Raw genomic sequence first — 18525 nt, forward strand, 5'->3', positions numbered from 1 at the left:
TTAAACAAAAAATAAAAACAATAAAAACAATAAGTAATAATAAAAAAAGAAAATTTAGGTTTTGTATTTAACAATAAGACAAGTCTAAGAAATAGAATAAATAAATTTTTTTGTGGTGGTTGTATAATTTTGAGATATTTCTGATCGTAAACTTTTTTCTCCTCTGCCAATCAAGAACACTTTAAGTGTAAATCAAGAAAGCCTTAAGTGCAAAAATTAAATTTTTTTTAGCAGGTCTTAATTATGGCCCTTTTGCATCTTTGATTAAATCAAGAAAGTCGTATAAAGGATAAATGGCCCTTAAATCACATTCACCATAGTTGCATATTTACACATTGGCCAAATTTTAAACAGGTATCTAACAAGCATCTCAAAATCTACTTTTCTGCACTTGATACGTTCTCGGTTGGTCGTGCAGTTTTGATATCTTTTAAAAAAGTTCCTATCTTTTATGACTCTTTGTATTTAAAAACGAAAAAAATTTGAAATTTTGAGAATTTAAGTCAATCACTTTAAAGACTCGGTATTAATTTGGTAATTCTTAAAGAATTAGAAGAATTCCTAAAGAATTAATAGAATTCCTAAAGAATTAATAGAATTCCTAAAGAATTAATAGAATTCATAAAGAATTAGCAAAACCGCATTGTAAACAAATGAGTTTGATTTAGATTACAATTTTATTACTAAATATTTATTCAATATATATTTTTTTAAACATTTATAAAACTGAAATATTATAATTTTCTTTTTTGTCGATTAACATCTGAAATTTGTACAATTAACAATAAGTAAATAATGAAATATAACAATAAATAGTTGATAGATTTAATAGCAAAAGTAAGTCAAAAAAATTTGACCAAAATCTTTCCTGATTTTCTAAAATAATATAGTATTAATAATATAATAATTTTTCTAAACAAGTATAAATAGTATTTGGTTTTAGTAAAACAAATTCAGTGGGTTTATAGTAAAACGAATTTATTGGAGTTCTATAACAATAATAGTGGAACAAAGTGTTAAGGAGATTTATGTGCAATTTAAAAAATTATTGTATCAAAAGTTTATTTTAAAATGCTTATTTTATTAATGCCTCCGAATGGATGGTTTATTTTATAAATGATTCTGAAAGGTTGGTATTGAATTACTCATAGAATTTACAGAATGTTCCTTTAATTCGATCCGAAAAAATCAATAATCTAAAAATTAAATGTTGAAAAAAAACTTTACAATATATATTGTCAAATAACTATATCTATACACAATATGTTCATATAGGACAGATTACTTGATACGTTAAGGAAAAGAGTGTTTTAATAGGGGCGTTTAAGTTTTTTAAAAGATTGTGGGCTCAACTCTATTTCTTGAATATTAAACAAATTGTTTGTTTTAAAAATAGTTTTGAGTTAAGTTGCTTTTTTAGTTCTTTTTTATGTACACACATATATGTGTGTGTTTATATATATATATATATATATATATATATATATATATATATATATATATATATATATATATATATATATATATTTATACATATGTTTTAGAGTACTTTAAGTGTTAAAAGCATTCCCATTCATGTTTTATTTTTTTTAAGAAACCTTTAACGCGTATTGATATCGAATCTAAAAGTTGCGACTTTAGTTCTGCTATTTACACCTCTGTTTCTCATATTTTTAAAGATAATTTTTTTTCGCTTCTATTTTAGATCTTTTCTTTTTCACACCACAGCATACTAAAGGGCAATCAGCCGAACAATGCGACATGCATATTGGGCGGCAGGCTCCATCTGTCCTTGTATTTTTGGAGCTTCGTGCATGTGAGTGTGAACTCGATTTCAATGTTCTTGAAAATGGAGCAATAAATGGTGACTGCTGTGCTGGTTGTGAAAACGAACGTGGTTCAAAACTTTTTAAATATGATTGCGACTGGTGAGACTGTGTGTCTGGAATAGAAGAAATAGACGACACCGTTGAGCCTGGGTAGTAATATAAATCTTTTTGATCGCTATTTACATGAGCCGTTGTTGCTTGTGAAATACTTGTCACTGATGGAGCAAACTGCTGATACGGTTGAAACGCAGGTTCTACATCTTTTTTAGGTTGCACTAACTCTGAACTTGAAGCACTATTTTTCATTATACAACAGACTTCAGGACAAAATGATAGGCAGTCGGATGAACAGATTGGTGGACACATATCTGCAATTGATAACGTTGGCGCTGCTGAGTTTTTTTGCTTTTTATGATGCACAGAGCTTTTTTTGCAGCATTGTCGGGAGCAAGTTGGTGAGCACGTCATTGCACAAGCTGTATTGCAGTTAGAGTATGAAGGGGAAGCAGAGTATACTGCCGAATTAGGTGCAGGTTTAGAATTATATGACAATGAATATTGCGTGTAGGAGGATGAAACAGGTTGAGGGTTTTGTGAATAAGGATATTTTAATGAAGGTAAAGGGGGAGAAGGAGGTGGGGGTGGAGGCGGAGATGGGGGTGGAGGAGGTGGTGGAGGTGGGGGCGGAGGAGGTGGGGGTGGAGGAGGTGGAGGCGGTGGAGGCGGCGGCGGTGGAGGTGGTGGAGGTGAATAAGTTAAAATTTGCGCAGCAGGGTGCTGAACTATAACAGGTGTAGACGGAAGTGCCAGTTGAATATACTTATTATTAAAACAACACGCTACTGGACAAGATTCTTGACACGTGGCTGGCAAACAACTTGCAGGACACAAGCTAGTGTCATAATGCGATGGTACAGGAACCGATGGTCCATTTTCTAAGAAAGAGACTTCAGTGTTAATATTTCTCTATTAAAGATTATAAAATAACTTAGACATTGACAAATAAAATGTATAAAATTTTATCACCAAGTATATTTTATTATTATTATTATTATTATTATTATATTTAAAATATATATATATATATATATATATATATATATATATATATATATATATATATATATATATATATATATATATACATATATATATCAATGTAACAGAATTATTAACAGTATTTAACAATAACTATTTAACCCACTTGTACAATGATAGCCATCGCCTGACCATCCATCATTACAATGACACACTCCATTTAGACATGCGGCATGTGAACTGCAATGATCACAAATAACTAAGAAGTTAAAATGTATAATTAGATTGTTAAAAAAGATATATAGCTCTTGATGTATATAAATTTTTTTCAAAGGATTGCAGTTTATTGGATTTTTGAATACTTTAAGCAGTTGTAAGTTTTAACTATAAGTTTCCAAAAAAGATAAAAACCGAATATTGTTATGATAATAAATCACAAACACATACACAAACACACACATATTTATACATAACATTTGTAGCCATACATTTTTAAGGCCTCTTGCATTACAAAGAATTTTGAACAAAATAGTTCCTGGGTTTCAAAATACCAAATACTAAAACAGCATCTCAACCACTAGAATTTATGTCACCAGTACACCTTCTTGACAACATCCTTCTGAATCTACATCAACAACATATAATAGTATCAACATACATTGTAAAAGATCAGTTCTAAACATTCAATTTTCCTGTAGCTAAATTTCAATATTTTTGTAACCCCGGCTATTCAAAGAAAGGTTCAAAATTTACAATCAAGAATAGTTTGGACTTTGCAAAACTGCTGTAGCTCTATTTTGTGACTCAATTGCTTTCACCAGTTTTGCATTGTTGCGACGTATTATTTTGCATTGTTACTACGTACACACACACAAATATAGAAGTTCCAAGATTCAAAGGGAAGTGTCTCAATGAACTTTAAAAACTCTAAAATTAAAAGTAGCAATGCAAGCTGAAAAACAATATAATCATAACTTAATATCAAAATAGTAAATGCTTAGAGTCAAAATAGTAAATGCTATCTAAGTAAAAATTCAAAATGCTTAATTTGGTTTTGTCAAACATGCATAATAAAGCATTATGTAGAAGGAACCGAGTTTTATTCACCAAAAAGTGTCGCACAAATGACAACTCAACTCAACCTTTAGAACCTTTTTCAACATCATCTCAAAAATAATGAATTTTTATGTACTAATTGGTTGTTTTTTTTTAACTGTTATTATTGCGTATTCTTTAAATTATCCATCAATTTGTATATTTCATTCTCTCCAAATGTGAAAGTCTAATGAAATATTTAAAAGTTACGTTAAAAATCTCTAAAACTTCAAGAAAAATATTTCAAAACAATTAAACTCTTTTATTTGTTTATTTCTTACATATTATTATACTGATTTATTTTTAGTTTAAATCAATTGAAAAAAAAAAATTCCAAAATATTTTTTTAAAATACTTTATTTAGTAAGTTTGTAAAGACATACCTTTAGTACATTCATAACCATCTCCAAAGTATCCTGTTTTGCACCTACAACGTCCGTGAGAACAAGTTGCGTGGAGATCACACTCAGCGCAAATATCCTCTAATATAAATTAATAGTCATTATATTTTTACGAGCTAAAAAGATAGGAATGTTAACCAGCTATATTATACCAGGTATATTTTAGCAACATTTGTCTTATGCATTTGGTCATATGAGACTTTTGCAAAGCGAAAGTAAAATTTGTAAAATTTTGAGATGTATGAATTATAGCAGGATTATAGGATTTACGGGATTAAAAAATAACACAAAAAGTTGGAAAATAATTTTTTAATCAATTTTTTACCTTGGCAATGTGAACCGTCATAACCCACAGAACATATACATTTGTAATTTCTTCCCATGTCAAAATCATGACATGTTCCACCATTTTGACAAGGGTTTGGGTGACAAGGATTAGTATTAATTAAAAAGGTTGGTGCTGATGGTGCAACAAATGGCTGAGGAACTCCTGGTGAAAGTACAGTTATTGGTGTTGTTGTTGAAATTGGTAATGGTAGAGATAAGACTGCTAAAAAACAAAAATAAAATGTTTTATTGTTCAACTCTTAAAAAATTTAAAAAAAGATTGCTACGTACCAAACTTCAAAATAACATTGTCTGTGTCCAATATTAGTTCTTACCTTTCTCTTCCTCCTCACAATATTTTCCAGTGTATGGCTTAGCACACTTGCAAGTAAAACTGTCTCCTTCATTAATACAAGTACCTGCATTATGACAAGGGTTTGGAACACACGGATCAAAAGCTGCAATTGGAAAATAGATTTTAAGACATAATTTAGTATATATAATAATACATAAATATAATTTGATATATACATATTCTCTAAAAAGCTGTTAACAAATTTTTTTTTTTATATACATTTATATATTTGTATACCGTAAAATCGCCTAAGTTTGGACACATGTAACTTCGGACATGTAACTTCGGTCATTTAAGAAAAAATATGAAAAAAAGTATGCAAAATTCAAATAAAATTTTTTTTTTCAAATAATATTTGTAATTAGTTCCTAAATATGAACCTATAAAAAAAGTAATAATGTTTATAGGCAACCTACTGAAATAATTCTTAGCAAAACAACACTTTGAAAAAATGTATACTATTAAAATCTAAAATAAGCAAATTATTAAAATAAATGATTAGGGGAGACTGTGTATGAAAGAGCCAGGTTTTGAAGGAGCCGATACCATTATTTCTAACTTACTGGCATCCGATCCTTATTGTATTTAACTCTTTGTGTGGCAACACTGGATACCTGTAACCCAGAAAAAATGTACAGTTCTACTAAAATAAATAGCGTCTAAAGATTTTGAAAATAAAAAGTAATATTTTGGTGATTTACTTATTTATTTTTAAGATTAAGTGTAATGTTTTATTTGATAAGAGAAACATGCTGCATTCTTATATATATATTTGCCCTTCATTTACGCAAGAAATATTAGGTTAAAGCTTTTGTCAAAATTGCCTAATTTAAGGTTATGTATTTAACCGAACAATTTTTTGAAAGAGCCGACTGTTTATGCCATGAGTTAGCCGACTTTTTTATTTACTTTCTTTTTGTACTAAATAATCCTATTGCGCTTTAACGACTTCATTTATTTTTCGTAATGCTTCATTGAGCTTATTCTATCGAAATTAGTTGTTTTAATAACTTTTCCTGAAGTTGTAAAACATAGCTTCGTTTGAATTTAAAAGAATGTTTAATAAATTTTTTAAAAATCAAAGTTCTGAAAAAGTCATTTTTCAACTTCAGCAATAGAAATGGCTGTAAGGGAAGTAAATGCTGGCAACCAGTCCATCAATAAAACAGCGTTGTTGTTTGGAATATCAAGAGCCTATTTAGCAAAAGTGATTAAAAAGGTTGGGAAAACTGAGGTTCAGTATGTGCATTGCCCAAATATAGGTAACAGGCGCATTTTTTCTAAACATCAAGAGGATTTATTAGTTTCGTATCTTAAAACTGCATCTAAAATGTGTCGCGGTTTGACAAAAAAACAAACAAGGGCACTAGCTTTTCAGTATGCAGAGGCGAATAATATTTGTCCTGAAAGATGGAAAGGTGATAAAGTAGCATCTGTGGAATGGCTTCGTGGCTTTATGATGAGGCACAAAGATTTGTCAGTCAGGAAACCTGAAAGCACATCTTTGTCCAAAGCAACAAGTTTCAACTAAGCAAATGTTAACACATTCTTTGAAAAGCTAACCAGCATTTACAAAAAGTACAGATTTCCATCACACATGGTTTTTAATACGGATGAAACAGGATGCAGTAGTGTTTCAGCTCCTTCAAAGTTTATAGCTGCAAAGGGATTAAAACAAATAGGACAGGTTACATCAGCAGAACGAGGTACACTCATTACTACTCTTTTTTGTTAATGCTGCAGGTGGTACTATACCTCCTGTGTTCATTTTTCCTCGAGTAAATTATAAGGATCACATGTTGAATAATGGGCCTTCTGGAGCATTGGGTTTATCACATGTTTCAGGATGGATAACTGAAAATAATTTTGTGAAAGCAATGGAACATTTTGTAAGCCATGTAAAACCAAGTGAAAAAAATCCTGCCTTATTAATATTAGATAATCATACCTCCCATGTTAATCTTCGTATGATAGAATTTGCTAGACAACATTTTGTAAAAATTCTAACTTTTCCACCACATTGCAGCCATAGGTTACAACCTGTAGACGTTACAGTTTATGGCCCATTTAAAACAAGATACAGAATAGCTATGAATGATTGGATGCTATCAAATCCTGGAAAAACAGTCAGCATTTATCAGGTTGCGCAGTTGGCTAGAGATGCTTTTTTAGCCGCTTTCAGCATGATAAATATTACAAATGGATTTATCAAGACTTAAGAACTTATCAAGATTTACCCTTTAAATTCCAAAAACTTTTCTGATGATGATTTTCTTACATCTTACGTAACTGATAGACCTGAGCCAGTTCTTTTAGATGATGCTACTCCATAAAACTTGGTATCCTCAACACAACTCAGCACTGTCCGTATTGATACTTCAGATGCTCATGGAAACTCAAATGTTAAACCCACAAAAACAGATAGTTTGGCTAAAGTAATAACATTGTCAGAATCTTTAATGCAGCCATCAATATCACAGCAACAAGTTGTTATTCCTGAAATTGTAAGGCCTTATTTAAAATCAGGACCTAGAAAGAATCGAAAATCTAAGGATCGTAAAATGGCCTCTGCTATAATCACAAACACTCCTGAGAAAAATAAAATTGAAGAGAAAGAAACAAAAAAAAATACCTAAAAAAAGTGTTATTAAGAAGTTTAAAACAAAAAAATATACAAAAAAAAAGTATGACTCCATTAAATCTAGTGGTGCCATATCATTGCACAATGATGCAAGCTCCAATGATAAAATAGATTTATCAGTAATAAAAAAACAGAATGTTTGTGAAGAGGATGATAAAAATCATTGTATTGCATGTAATGGACAATATGGTAAGACCAACGAAGAATGGTACCAGTGCAAGGTATGTGAAGGATGGGCACATGAATCTTGTGGTTTCAAAGGTGTCATTAACTTCTTCTGCCAAAAATGTTTCTGATGTTTTTGTAGTTTTTGATTTTGTAGTTTTTGATTTTGAATAATTTGTAAAACTATTATTAAAGCTGTTTTATCATTTGTTTTATCATTGATTATCATAGAGTTATAAAACTATAAAGTACAATCTGATTTTTAGAAGTCTATTTAACAGTTTAATGTTTTTAAAAGACTTAATAGTGTTCAAAAAAAGGTGTCTCTTTCATTGACACAATGTTATGAAAGAGCTGTTTTCTTTCTTTTTTTAAAACAGGTGTATGATAGATTATTAGCATTATTATCGGATTTATTTTAGTTTTAAAATATTACCCAATAATGTAATTATTAAATTTAAAAAAAAAAAAAAAAAGTTATTACAATTGAGTTTTTTTCACGCCATTTTAAAATTGGCTCTTTTATACACACTCTCCCCTATATTTAATCTTAGTATTATTAAGAATCACCAAATTAATTATATTTACAAAAAAAAAATTATTAATTTTTGAAAATTAACTACTTTTTTTATAAAAATTAGTGAAATTTTGAAATACTCAAACTTCGGTCATTCACGGATAAACAACGAATGAGACAATTTGCAGTAATATTGTGAAATGTTGATAAGTGTTGCAAATTTAAAATTTACCGGTAACTTTACTTGTAAATTTACCAGTAAATTTTGACATTTTATAATGGATACACACCATGGTATTTTATTTGAATAAAAAATTTGTTCATAATTTCAAAATTAACTAAAGATTTCTTGAGCTCAAAAAAAAATCAAGCTTGTGACATTTTTTTGGAGATAAAATTATAGTTCAAAGACAATTATGGATGCGTTGTAAATCCTGTGACGATTAGTTGCGTGGATCTTGCTGTTCTACTATGGTCAACGATGCGTGCAAGAATTGCCAATAAGCATACAAAGCTCATTTAAAGCAATTTAGTGTTTTTTTTGTTAATTGAAAAAACTTTTTTAAATTTAATGTAAAATCTATTTTCAACTTTATTAACCAGTGGTGCAGCAAATGTGATAATGGCCAAAGTAATAAAGTAGTTGAGTAATTACAATAAGAATTAAAAATACTACTACTTATATTTAAAAAGGCCTTTTTTTATGTACTCCTTTTTGTTTTCTTTGGTGCCCCAAAAGACTTTTTTTTTTGAGAGCGGGGCAACGCCCTCCTTAGTTACTGGTATTACCTGAATTTATATTATAATTATACAATAAAACAACATTTAAAAATTAGTTTTCATTATTTGTGACGTTAAGTTTGTGATGCGTTATTAGTATTTATATAGCGACCGAACTTATGAGATGGTATTGAAAGTTCGGTCAAAGTAGATGTTTTCATTTTAAACTAAATATTGAAGCCTAGTTTTTATTTTTCATTTTTTTATTTTTACGATATCAATTATTAATATAATTTTTTGTATGTTTCAGGAAAAAAATTGAAAATTTTTTATTTATGCGTGATAAATAAATGTTCAAAGCTTAGACGATTTTATGGTATATATAGTTTTTAAATTCTTATTTATATATTTTTATTTGTATATATTTTTAAAATTCTATAACTAAAAATAAAACTAGCATTAAAGTAACATAAATTAAAAATTTTATAACTTTTAAATTCTATAACTGATATATTTTTGTATGAATATATTTTTTAAATTCTATAACTAACAAATGAGCATCGATTATATATACCTTTTTCTTCTTTTTCTTGACATAGTCTGCCTTTCCATCCTACTCTGCAGATGCATTTATAGTTACCAGTAGATTCATCAATACAGGTAGCTCCATTTAAGCATGGATCTGGTGTGCAATGAGAGACAACTTTTTTTTCTTCAGGAGGAGTTGCTGGTGCTGGTTGAATTGAGGATACTGATATATGCACTATAATAATAATGTTAATAATAACAATAATAATAACAGTTATATGGATATCTTTACACACACACACACACACACACACACACACACACACACACACACACACACACACACACACACACACACACACACACACACACACATATATATATTATAAGAATTAAAGAAATACCATAAGAAGGTTTGCAGTCTCCATGACGACCGCTTCCAACATATCCTGATTTGCAATGACAAAAACCTTCTTCACAGTATGCAAAAGGGTCACAACTGGAGCAGCTATCAACTGGAATAAAAAGTTTTTATTAAACCAGAAAGTGCTTAGCAATATAAATACAATTTTCATTTTAACTATTTATTTTTACATTTATACTTGTTTATAATTTTAATGTTTATTATTTAAAATTTAAACTATTTTTTACAGAAAGCACATTAATATCAATTTTTATAAATGCTTCTTCAATAAATGTTTTATAACAATTATAAAAACAAATTTACGAATCTACCTTCACAGTATTGGCCTTTGTACTGAACAGAGCATATACATTGAAAGTTTGTTCCTTCTTCTGAACATCTTCCACTATTCATGCATGGATCCGGATTACAAGGGCTATGATCTAAAAGATAACAGACTTTACTATATCATTTTATATATACCTAATATAGCCCAAGATACATGCTATACGTGTAGCGCTGTGGTTAAAAAGTTCAAGGAGGTTGACCCTTCTTGTTCAAATTTTATTATCATCTTTAAAAGAATGAGGTTCGAATAAAAAATTTATTTTTGTTTCATAAATATAATTCAATTAATTTTTATTTTAAAAAGCTCATTTTTTATTTTATTATTTTACATATTATTTTGTTTACATTACACTTTAAGGATGTTTGAGTAATTTTTTGACAGTAAAATATCTACATAATTGTAATAACTTTGAGAATGAGTGGTGTAAAAATACTGTATGAAAATTTGACAGCAATATAATGTATACATATGTAGGATACTGTTGGTAAGTTTTCTAACAAAATATTTCAGCAGTTGTTGCATATATTTAACAAAAACATAAAATAACAATATCAGATATTGTGAACATTGAGTTTAAAAACTAATTCGAGGGAAGAATTAAAATCTTATTGCTGAAGTTCTGCACATTTCATTAGTAGTGCCATCCCCATGAAAATTACAATTCATGAAAAAAAAAAAAGTAAAGTAACATCTATGAATATCAGTAATACATTCATCCTTACTGACGCCATTCATTTATATTTCTATTGTTACCAAAAAATGCTAAAAACGTCAAGTAAAATCAATTTAACTTTAATTAAAGGCAGTATTCTAGTCTTGGTAACACTAAAATTCATCGCCCAATTAAAATTATAATAAACTTATTAAGCATATAAAATTGTCTTGAATTTATCAGCCAATCTCAATAAAAAAACTATTTTTATCCATTTATTCAACCAAAAATTGAAACGAAAATGCAAACACAAAACTTCTACAAAATAAAATAAAATAATAATAATCTTTTGTTATTTTTGGCGAAAAAAAAAAGTGTAAATAAATTGGTAGCGTTTTATTTTTACGTTTCAATTAGTTCTTTTTATTATTATTTTGAACATTTTTGGGCCTTTTTTTACTTTTAACTTGGTGCTTTGCTTTTAAGTGATTTTTTTGTTTTTGTTTTATTAAATCTATTTGTTCCTTTATTCTTTGATTCATTTTCTTGTTTTATTTTGTCTTCAATCTTTTAGTTCGTTTTATACCCTTCAATTTTTTTTCCTTTTCACCGTTAAATAAACGCTTCAGCCATTTGCGATGTCACTGCATTGAAAGATTATTATATTTTTGATTATCTATATTTCGTTCAATCCTAACTTATTAGCAACCCTTCCCGATTTAGAATACCTCTATTTTGAAAAATAGAATAAAGTTTTGTGTACTCTACATTTTTTAATTTTATTAATCTTTATTTGAACTTTATGCTATATTATGCTCTCATGTCCGAAGATATTGTTGACTTATAGCCATAAAAAGTCACAGCACAAATAGTCATAAAAACTAATCCAAAGTAAGGTCTATTATTGACTAACATTTCTGCGTAGCGAAGTACTATTCAAGCGCTAAGTAGGCAGTGACCGAATTTGAACTCCTATGGCTCTCTCTACAGTACAGCGTTTTAACATCTTGTTTGACGCTCTGACCAACTAAGCTATCCAGCCAATATCAACATTTGGATGGGAGTTAAGGTTAGATTTAGTTTAACTAAAATTAGCGGACTAACTTTTTAATTCAACTTAAATTTTATTTAACTTTAACAAACTGCACAATTTGTAATATAAAAATAGCACACACAACAGAACACAAACAAAATACACAAGGGTATTTTACTAAAGCGTTTTATTAAGGTATCATACTACTATTTGTTAACTGATAACGTACCGTCGGATGGGATTATTATAGAAATAACATTAACTTACTGTGAGGTTGTATTATTTTTGATCTTGGAAGCAGAAGACACTGTGATATTGATCAGAACACAAAACTAATTATTTATCACCAATGAAATTAATTAGAATTAAGATTCAATTTATCAATCCAGATGTTTTTTTTTTTTTTTTTTTTTTTTTTCTCCATTTTTTGCCGTATAAAAATATAAATACAACCAATATTTCCAATATACAGATGGCCGGGGCAAGAAGAAGACACAACTTGTCTTATCGCCAAGCCCTGAGATTGATTCCGTAAAAAATAAATAATTTCGTATAGAGTATATAAACGTTACCAATATATATATAAAATAAGACTTTATTTTTAAAAAGATAAAACAAAAACAAAAACTTACAGGGTCATTAAGAATTTTTTTTTTTTTTTTTTTCAATGATCAATGGAACTGGGCAAGATTTTTTACAATGGTTTGTAAAAAAAAAAAAAAAATTATTTAATAAAGTTTGTTTCTTTTAAAATAAAATTAAAAAAAAATTGTATAAGGAAAAAGGCGTTAAAAATATAGGCGTTTGTATAAGGTAAAGCTAAATAAATTTACGAACATTTTACCTCTAACAATTAACAGAGGTATTGTTTAAAAGAAATACGAATATATTTCTGAAAAGTTCGTTAATGTTTCTAACATAACCAGCTTTCTTTTGCTTATTTTTGTTACTGTGTAGAAGACTCCATGTGCACTTTTTTTTTTTGAAAAAAATATGCCTTCAAGGTAACTTAAGATTGTTGTTGTGCAAACGCTTGAAATAAATTGGCGTAATAGCTTTGTTTTGATAACAGCCAATGTCGTTTGACAATCTTTTTAAATCCATGATAATGTTACTTTGATTTCATCTTTGGTCAATATTTTAGGATTAAAACCACTTTTTCCTAAGAAATTTGAATTTCTACTGCAAACTCAATTGTATGGTGTCTTATATTTGACACCTAAAGTTTGCGCAGGAGCCACTCAATTGTTATTTCGCTCAACACATTTAACTTCTACTCTTCTGTCACTTAGTTATAGCTAAGATAAAACGTAATGTTTTCATTTAACTTTGTTTGGTTGTATGTATTTTATGTCGACAAACTGACAAGTTGGATCTGGTGGTTCCAGAAGCGGATGCAAACAAATTTGGTGAAATAAATGTTGATACGGATTTAACATCAAAACAGAAATTTGGGTCATAGTGTATTGGGATTTAGCACAACAATCTTTCAATTCCATTTGTTTTTGCTGTTGCATACAAATGCTAAATTTGGTGATTGGTGATATTAACTTAGTTAAATTCATGTTCTAGAAGACCTTTTATAACAACCTATTGTTATAAACTGTATATAAAAGGTCTACATTGTACAATTTATGAATTCTGAATTGTATATTACAATTTCTTAACTAAATGTTGTGTTTTTCAATTACATTTTACGATTTCTAAATTACAACTTCATGTTCTCAATTACATCTTGAAAAAGTGTAATCTATGTCAACATTAAACATTGGTCAACTAAATAAAGTCGGCTACCGTCTGATTATTTAGCTAGTTAGCTTTGTTTAGTCAGATAGTTTTAATCAATTAAGTTATTCAACATATGTTATTCAAACTTAAATTCAACTAATTTTAGTTGAATTAAAAAAGCAAAGCTAACTTTTTTTGTCGAACTAAAAGTTAGCCGAACGAAAAATTTAGTCGACTAATTTTAGTCGAATGAAAAAGTTAGTCGGCTAATTTTAGTCGAATGAAAAAGTTAGTCGACTAGTTTTAGTCGAACTAAAAAATAGTCGACTTATTTCAGTCATGGTATTTTTAGTTAACTTAATAACTAATTTTAGTTTCGGTCAAAGCACTAATTTTGTAATACGAACAAGTTTTTGGAGTACTTTACATTTTGGATATTATGATTTAAATTTATCCTATATTTAAAATTATAATAAAACTTAAAGTATGGACAACCTAAGTTTTTCTCTTGAGCTTAAAGTATAAAAAAGAGAATAAAATAAAATTGCAAAAAATTGATTTACAAGGTTTTCCTATTTTAGCGGCAAAGTATTATTATTATTAGTTGTAATTAAATAAAAACTTCTATTATGGATGTAACTCTTTATTTTTTTGGGTTACTTTTTATACAATAATTCAAGGGAGTATAGATACCCTCGTTGTCAAGTATAATATATATATATATATATATATATATATATATATATATATATATATATATATATATATATATATATATATATATATATATATATATATATATATATATATATATATATATATATATATCAGCGGCGGTTTTAAGCACATATATCGAGAAGAATACTGAATTTTTTTGTGGTTTTTTTCACATAACTGATAGCACTGGTTCAGGTTTAGTTGAAACTTTTTGAAATTTATTAGCTGAGTATAATTTGGATCTAATGAGTTGTCGCGGGCAATCGTATGATAATGGTGCTAACATGCGAGGGCAATACAAAGGGGTTCAAGCTTTAATCAAAGAAAAAAATCCCAGAGCTCTTTACGTTCCATGTGCTAACCACACATTTAATCTAATGTTATGTGATGCTGCGAAATCAGTATCAATTGCAATTAACTTTTTTGGTACTGTTCAACGAATTTTTACATTTTTTGCTGCATCAACCGTTCGATGGGACATACTGCAATGTGTTTGTAAAATGACTGTTAAATCATTATCAGATACGCGTTGGGAAAGCTGTATAAATAGTATAAAAGTTGTAAAAGATAATTTTGTTCAAATTATAGAAGCTTTATACAAAGTTGCAGATTCAAGTTCAATTGGAGTTGCTGTTTCTGAAGCTAACGGTCTTGCAAATGAGATATCCTCATATCAGTTTATACTTTCACTTACAATTTGGCATGATTTATTGTTTGAAATTAACAAAGTAAGTAAAGTTATGCAAAATCCCTCGGCAGATATTTCTATTGTGATAAAATTGGTGGAAACTACGAAAAATTTTTTAGAATCATTCAGAAGTGATGAACCATTTGAAGCGATTATTAAAAAATCTGAAGAAATAGCTATAAAATTAGGTACTGAGCCAGTATTCCCTCAAGTGCGGCTTAGCCGAAAACGAGGTTTTTTTGAATATGAAGGAACTGATACACCTCTAAATGGAAAGTCTAAATATAAAGTAGATTTTTTTAATGCAATAATTGATGTTACATTAGTAAGCTTAAATGAAAGATTCAAAATGCTTGATTCATACAACAAAATATTAGGTTTTTTAACCCGTACCGAAGAAATGCGAAGTTTAGATGCAAATGAATTGTTGAATGATTGTAAAAATTTAGAAATATCACTGAGAAATCCTAGTACAGAAGAATCGGACGTGAACCATGAAGAGTTATACTCGGAAATAAATACATTTTTAAGAATGGAAGCTTCGGCGGAATCAAAAGATGCACTGGAAATTTTGAAGTATATTACGGCAAATTCTTTAATCGAAATTTTTCCAAATTTATTTATTGCCCTACGAATTTTACTAACTTCCCCTATTTCAGTGGCAAGCGCAGAGAGGTCATTTTCCAAATTAAGACTCATAAAAAACTATTTACGTTCCACTATAGGTCAAGACCGCTTATCTGAATTAGCTTTAATTTCCATTGAAAATAAAATAAGTCGGTCCTTGGACTGTTCTGATTTAATTGATGAGTTTGCGTCTTTAAAAGTCAGAAAGGTTAAGTTTTAAGTCAATGTAATCGATCCTCCTAAAATCTGCGAAAAAAATAAATGGTATCGGATTTTGTGTAGTCTTATTAGTGCATCTTCATCCAAAATAAAAAAAATACTTAATGTACATTTAAAACCTATGTGTGTTTTTTGCTTCGTTACGTTCTAATAAATATCCAAAACACAATAGAACACAAGAATTAAAAACTCAACTAATATAATAGAAAACTTACCTATGGCCTCGCATATGGTAAATCCGCCACCGATATATATATATATATATATATATATATATATATATATATATATATATATATATATATATATATATATATATATATATATATATGTATATATATACATATAGATATATATATATATATATATATATATATATATATATATATATATATATATATATATATATATATATCTATATATATATATATATATATATATAATATATATGGAACTATTGGAAAGAAAACTATTGAAACTATTGCATTGGTTTGTAATTGTTTTGTTTTGTTTTTATCGGTTTTATATATATATATACATATTATATATATATATATATATATATATATATATATATATATATAAATATATATATATATATGTATATATTATATATATAAAAAACCGTTAAAAACAAATACAAACCAATGCAATATTTTCAATAGTTTTTTTTCTAATAGCTCCATATATATATAAATATATATATATATATATATATATATATATATACACATATATATATATATTTACATATATGTATACATAAATATATATACATATGAGTATATAAATATATATATATATATATATATATTTATATATATGTATATATATATCGATATTTGAATCAAAAGAAACTATTGCGTTGGTTTGTATTTGTATTTGCTTTGTTTTTAACGGTTTTATATAAATGCATATATATATATATATATATATATATATATATATATATATATATATATATATTTATATATATATATATATATATATATATATATATATATATACATATATACAGTGGCGGCGTTAGGGTAGGGTCTGGTTGGGCGAAGGCCCAGGGCGCCGAGTATAAAGGAGCGAAACTAGTTGGTTATTTTACCCTTTGCTTTTTTTTTGAATGGGATTAAATTGAGCCAGGGGCGCCATAGAAATCTCGCCCAGGGCGCTGGTAGAGCTAAATCCGGCACTGTATATATATATATATATATATATATATATATATATATATATATATATATATATATATATATATACATATATATATATATATATATATATATATATATATATATATATATATATATATATATATATATATATATATATATATATATATATATATACAGTGCCGGTTTTAGCTCTACCAGCGCCCTGGGAGAGATTTCTATGACGCCCCTAGCTCAATTTAATCCCATTCAAAAAAAAAGCAAAGGGTAAAATAACCAATTAGTTTCGCTCCTTTATACTCGGCGCCCTGGGCCTTCGCCCAACCAGACCCTACCCTAACGCCGCCACTGTATATATGTATATATATATATATATATATATATATATATATATATATATATATATATATATATATATATATATATATATATATATATATATATGCATTTATATAAAACCGTTAAAAACAAAGCAAATACAAATACAAACCAACGCAATAGTTTCTTTTGATTCAAATATCGATATTTATATATATATATATAAATATATATATATATATATATATATATATATATATATATATATATATATATATATATATATATATATATATGCATTTATATAAAACCGTTAAAAACAAAGCAAATACAAATACAAACCAACGCAATAGTTTCTTTTGATTCAAATATCGATATTTATATATATATATAAATATATATATATATATATATATATATATTTTTATACTCATATGTATATATATTTATGTATATATATATATGTAAATATATATATATGTGTATATATATATATATATATATATATATATATATATATATATATATAACCGTTAAAAACAAAACAAAAACAAATACAAGCCAATGCAATTGTTTCTTTTGATTCAATAATCAAAACGTAGGTTTCCAAAAGGAAGTTGTGACGTAACCTCCGTCATCCTGATTTAGACCGCCATCACATTCATGGCGTTGTTTTTCAAGGGCTTCCCGCACTTTTCTGTTAAAATTGTTGACCTCTACTTTTAAAGTATTTTTATTGTTCCGTCTAAAATTACCATGACAATTTTTTGAATGCTCCACTATTGCTGAATAATCCCATTTTCCTTCGTATGTGTTTTTCTGATGTTGGTAAATGCGAGATGAGATTTTTAATTATGTTTCACCCATATAACATTTTTTTCAGGAGCATTCAAGTTTGTACACACCTGGGTAAGAATTTATAGGAAGAGGAGGTTTATTTTGTGTGGTAGGTATATGTTGTAAATTTTTTGGTGATTTAAAGATTGGTGTGTAACCTGCTTTTTTTGAA

The 18525-nt window shown here is 27.7% G+C and overlaps 1 protein-coding gene across 2 annotated transcripts in view; it reads right to left on the minus strand.

Annotated features, from left to right (window-relative positions):
- Window positions 1–1578: 1578 nt before the first annotated feature.
- Window positions 1579–18525, minus strand: part of LOC100211267 (neurogenic locus notch homolog protein 4) — a 50224-nt gene continuing 33277 nt past the window's right edge. For both annotated transcript variants that reach the window (XM_065796273.1, XM_065796274.1), the window contains 8 exons: window positions 10352–10462; window positions 10021–10131; window positions 9663–9851; window positions 5026–5148; window positions 4689–4913; window positions 4346–4444; window positions 3034–3126; window positions 1579–2764 (listed from right to left, as the gene is read on the minus strand). In XM_065796273.1, coding sequence (XP_065652345.1) covers window positions 1674–2764; window positions 3034–3126; window positions 4346–4444; window positions 4689–4913; window positions 5026–5148; window positions 9663–9851; window positions 10021–10131; window positions 10352–10462 — 2042 coding nt within the window. In that variant the 3' untranslated portion in view covers window positions 1579–1673. The remainder of the gene's footprint in view (window positions 2765–3033; window positions 3127–4345; window positions 4445–4688; window positions 4914–5025; window positions 5149–9662; window positions 9852–10020; window positions 10132–10351; window positions 10463–18525) is intronic.

The sequence above is a fragment of the Hydra vulgaris genome, chromosome 04, assembly GCF_038396675.1.
Source record: "Hydra vulgaris chromosome 04, alternate assembly HydraT2T_AEP".
NCBI classification, from domain to species: Eukaryota; Metazoa; Cnidaria; class Hydrozoa; order Anthoathecata; family Hydridae; genus Hydra; species Hydra vulgaris.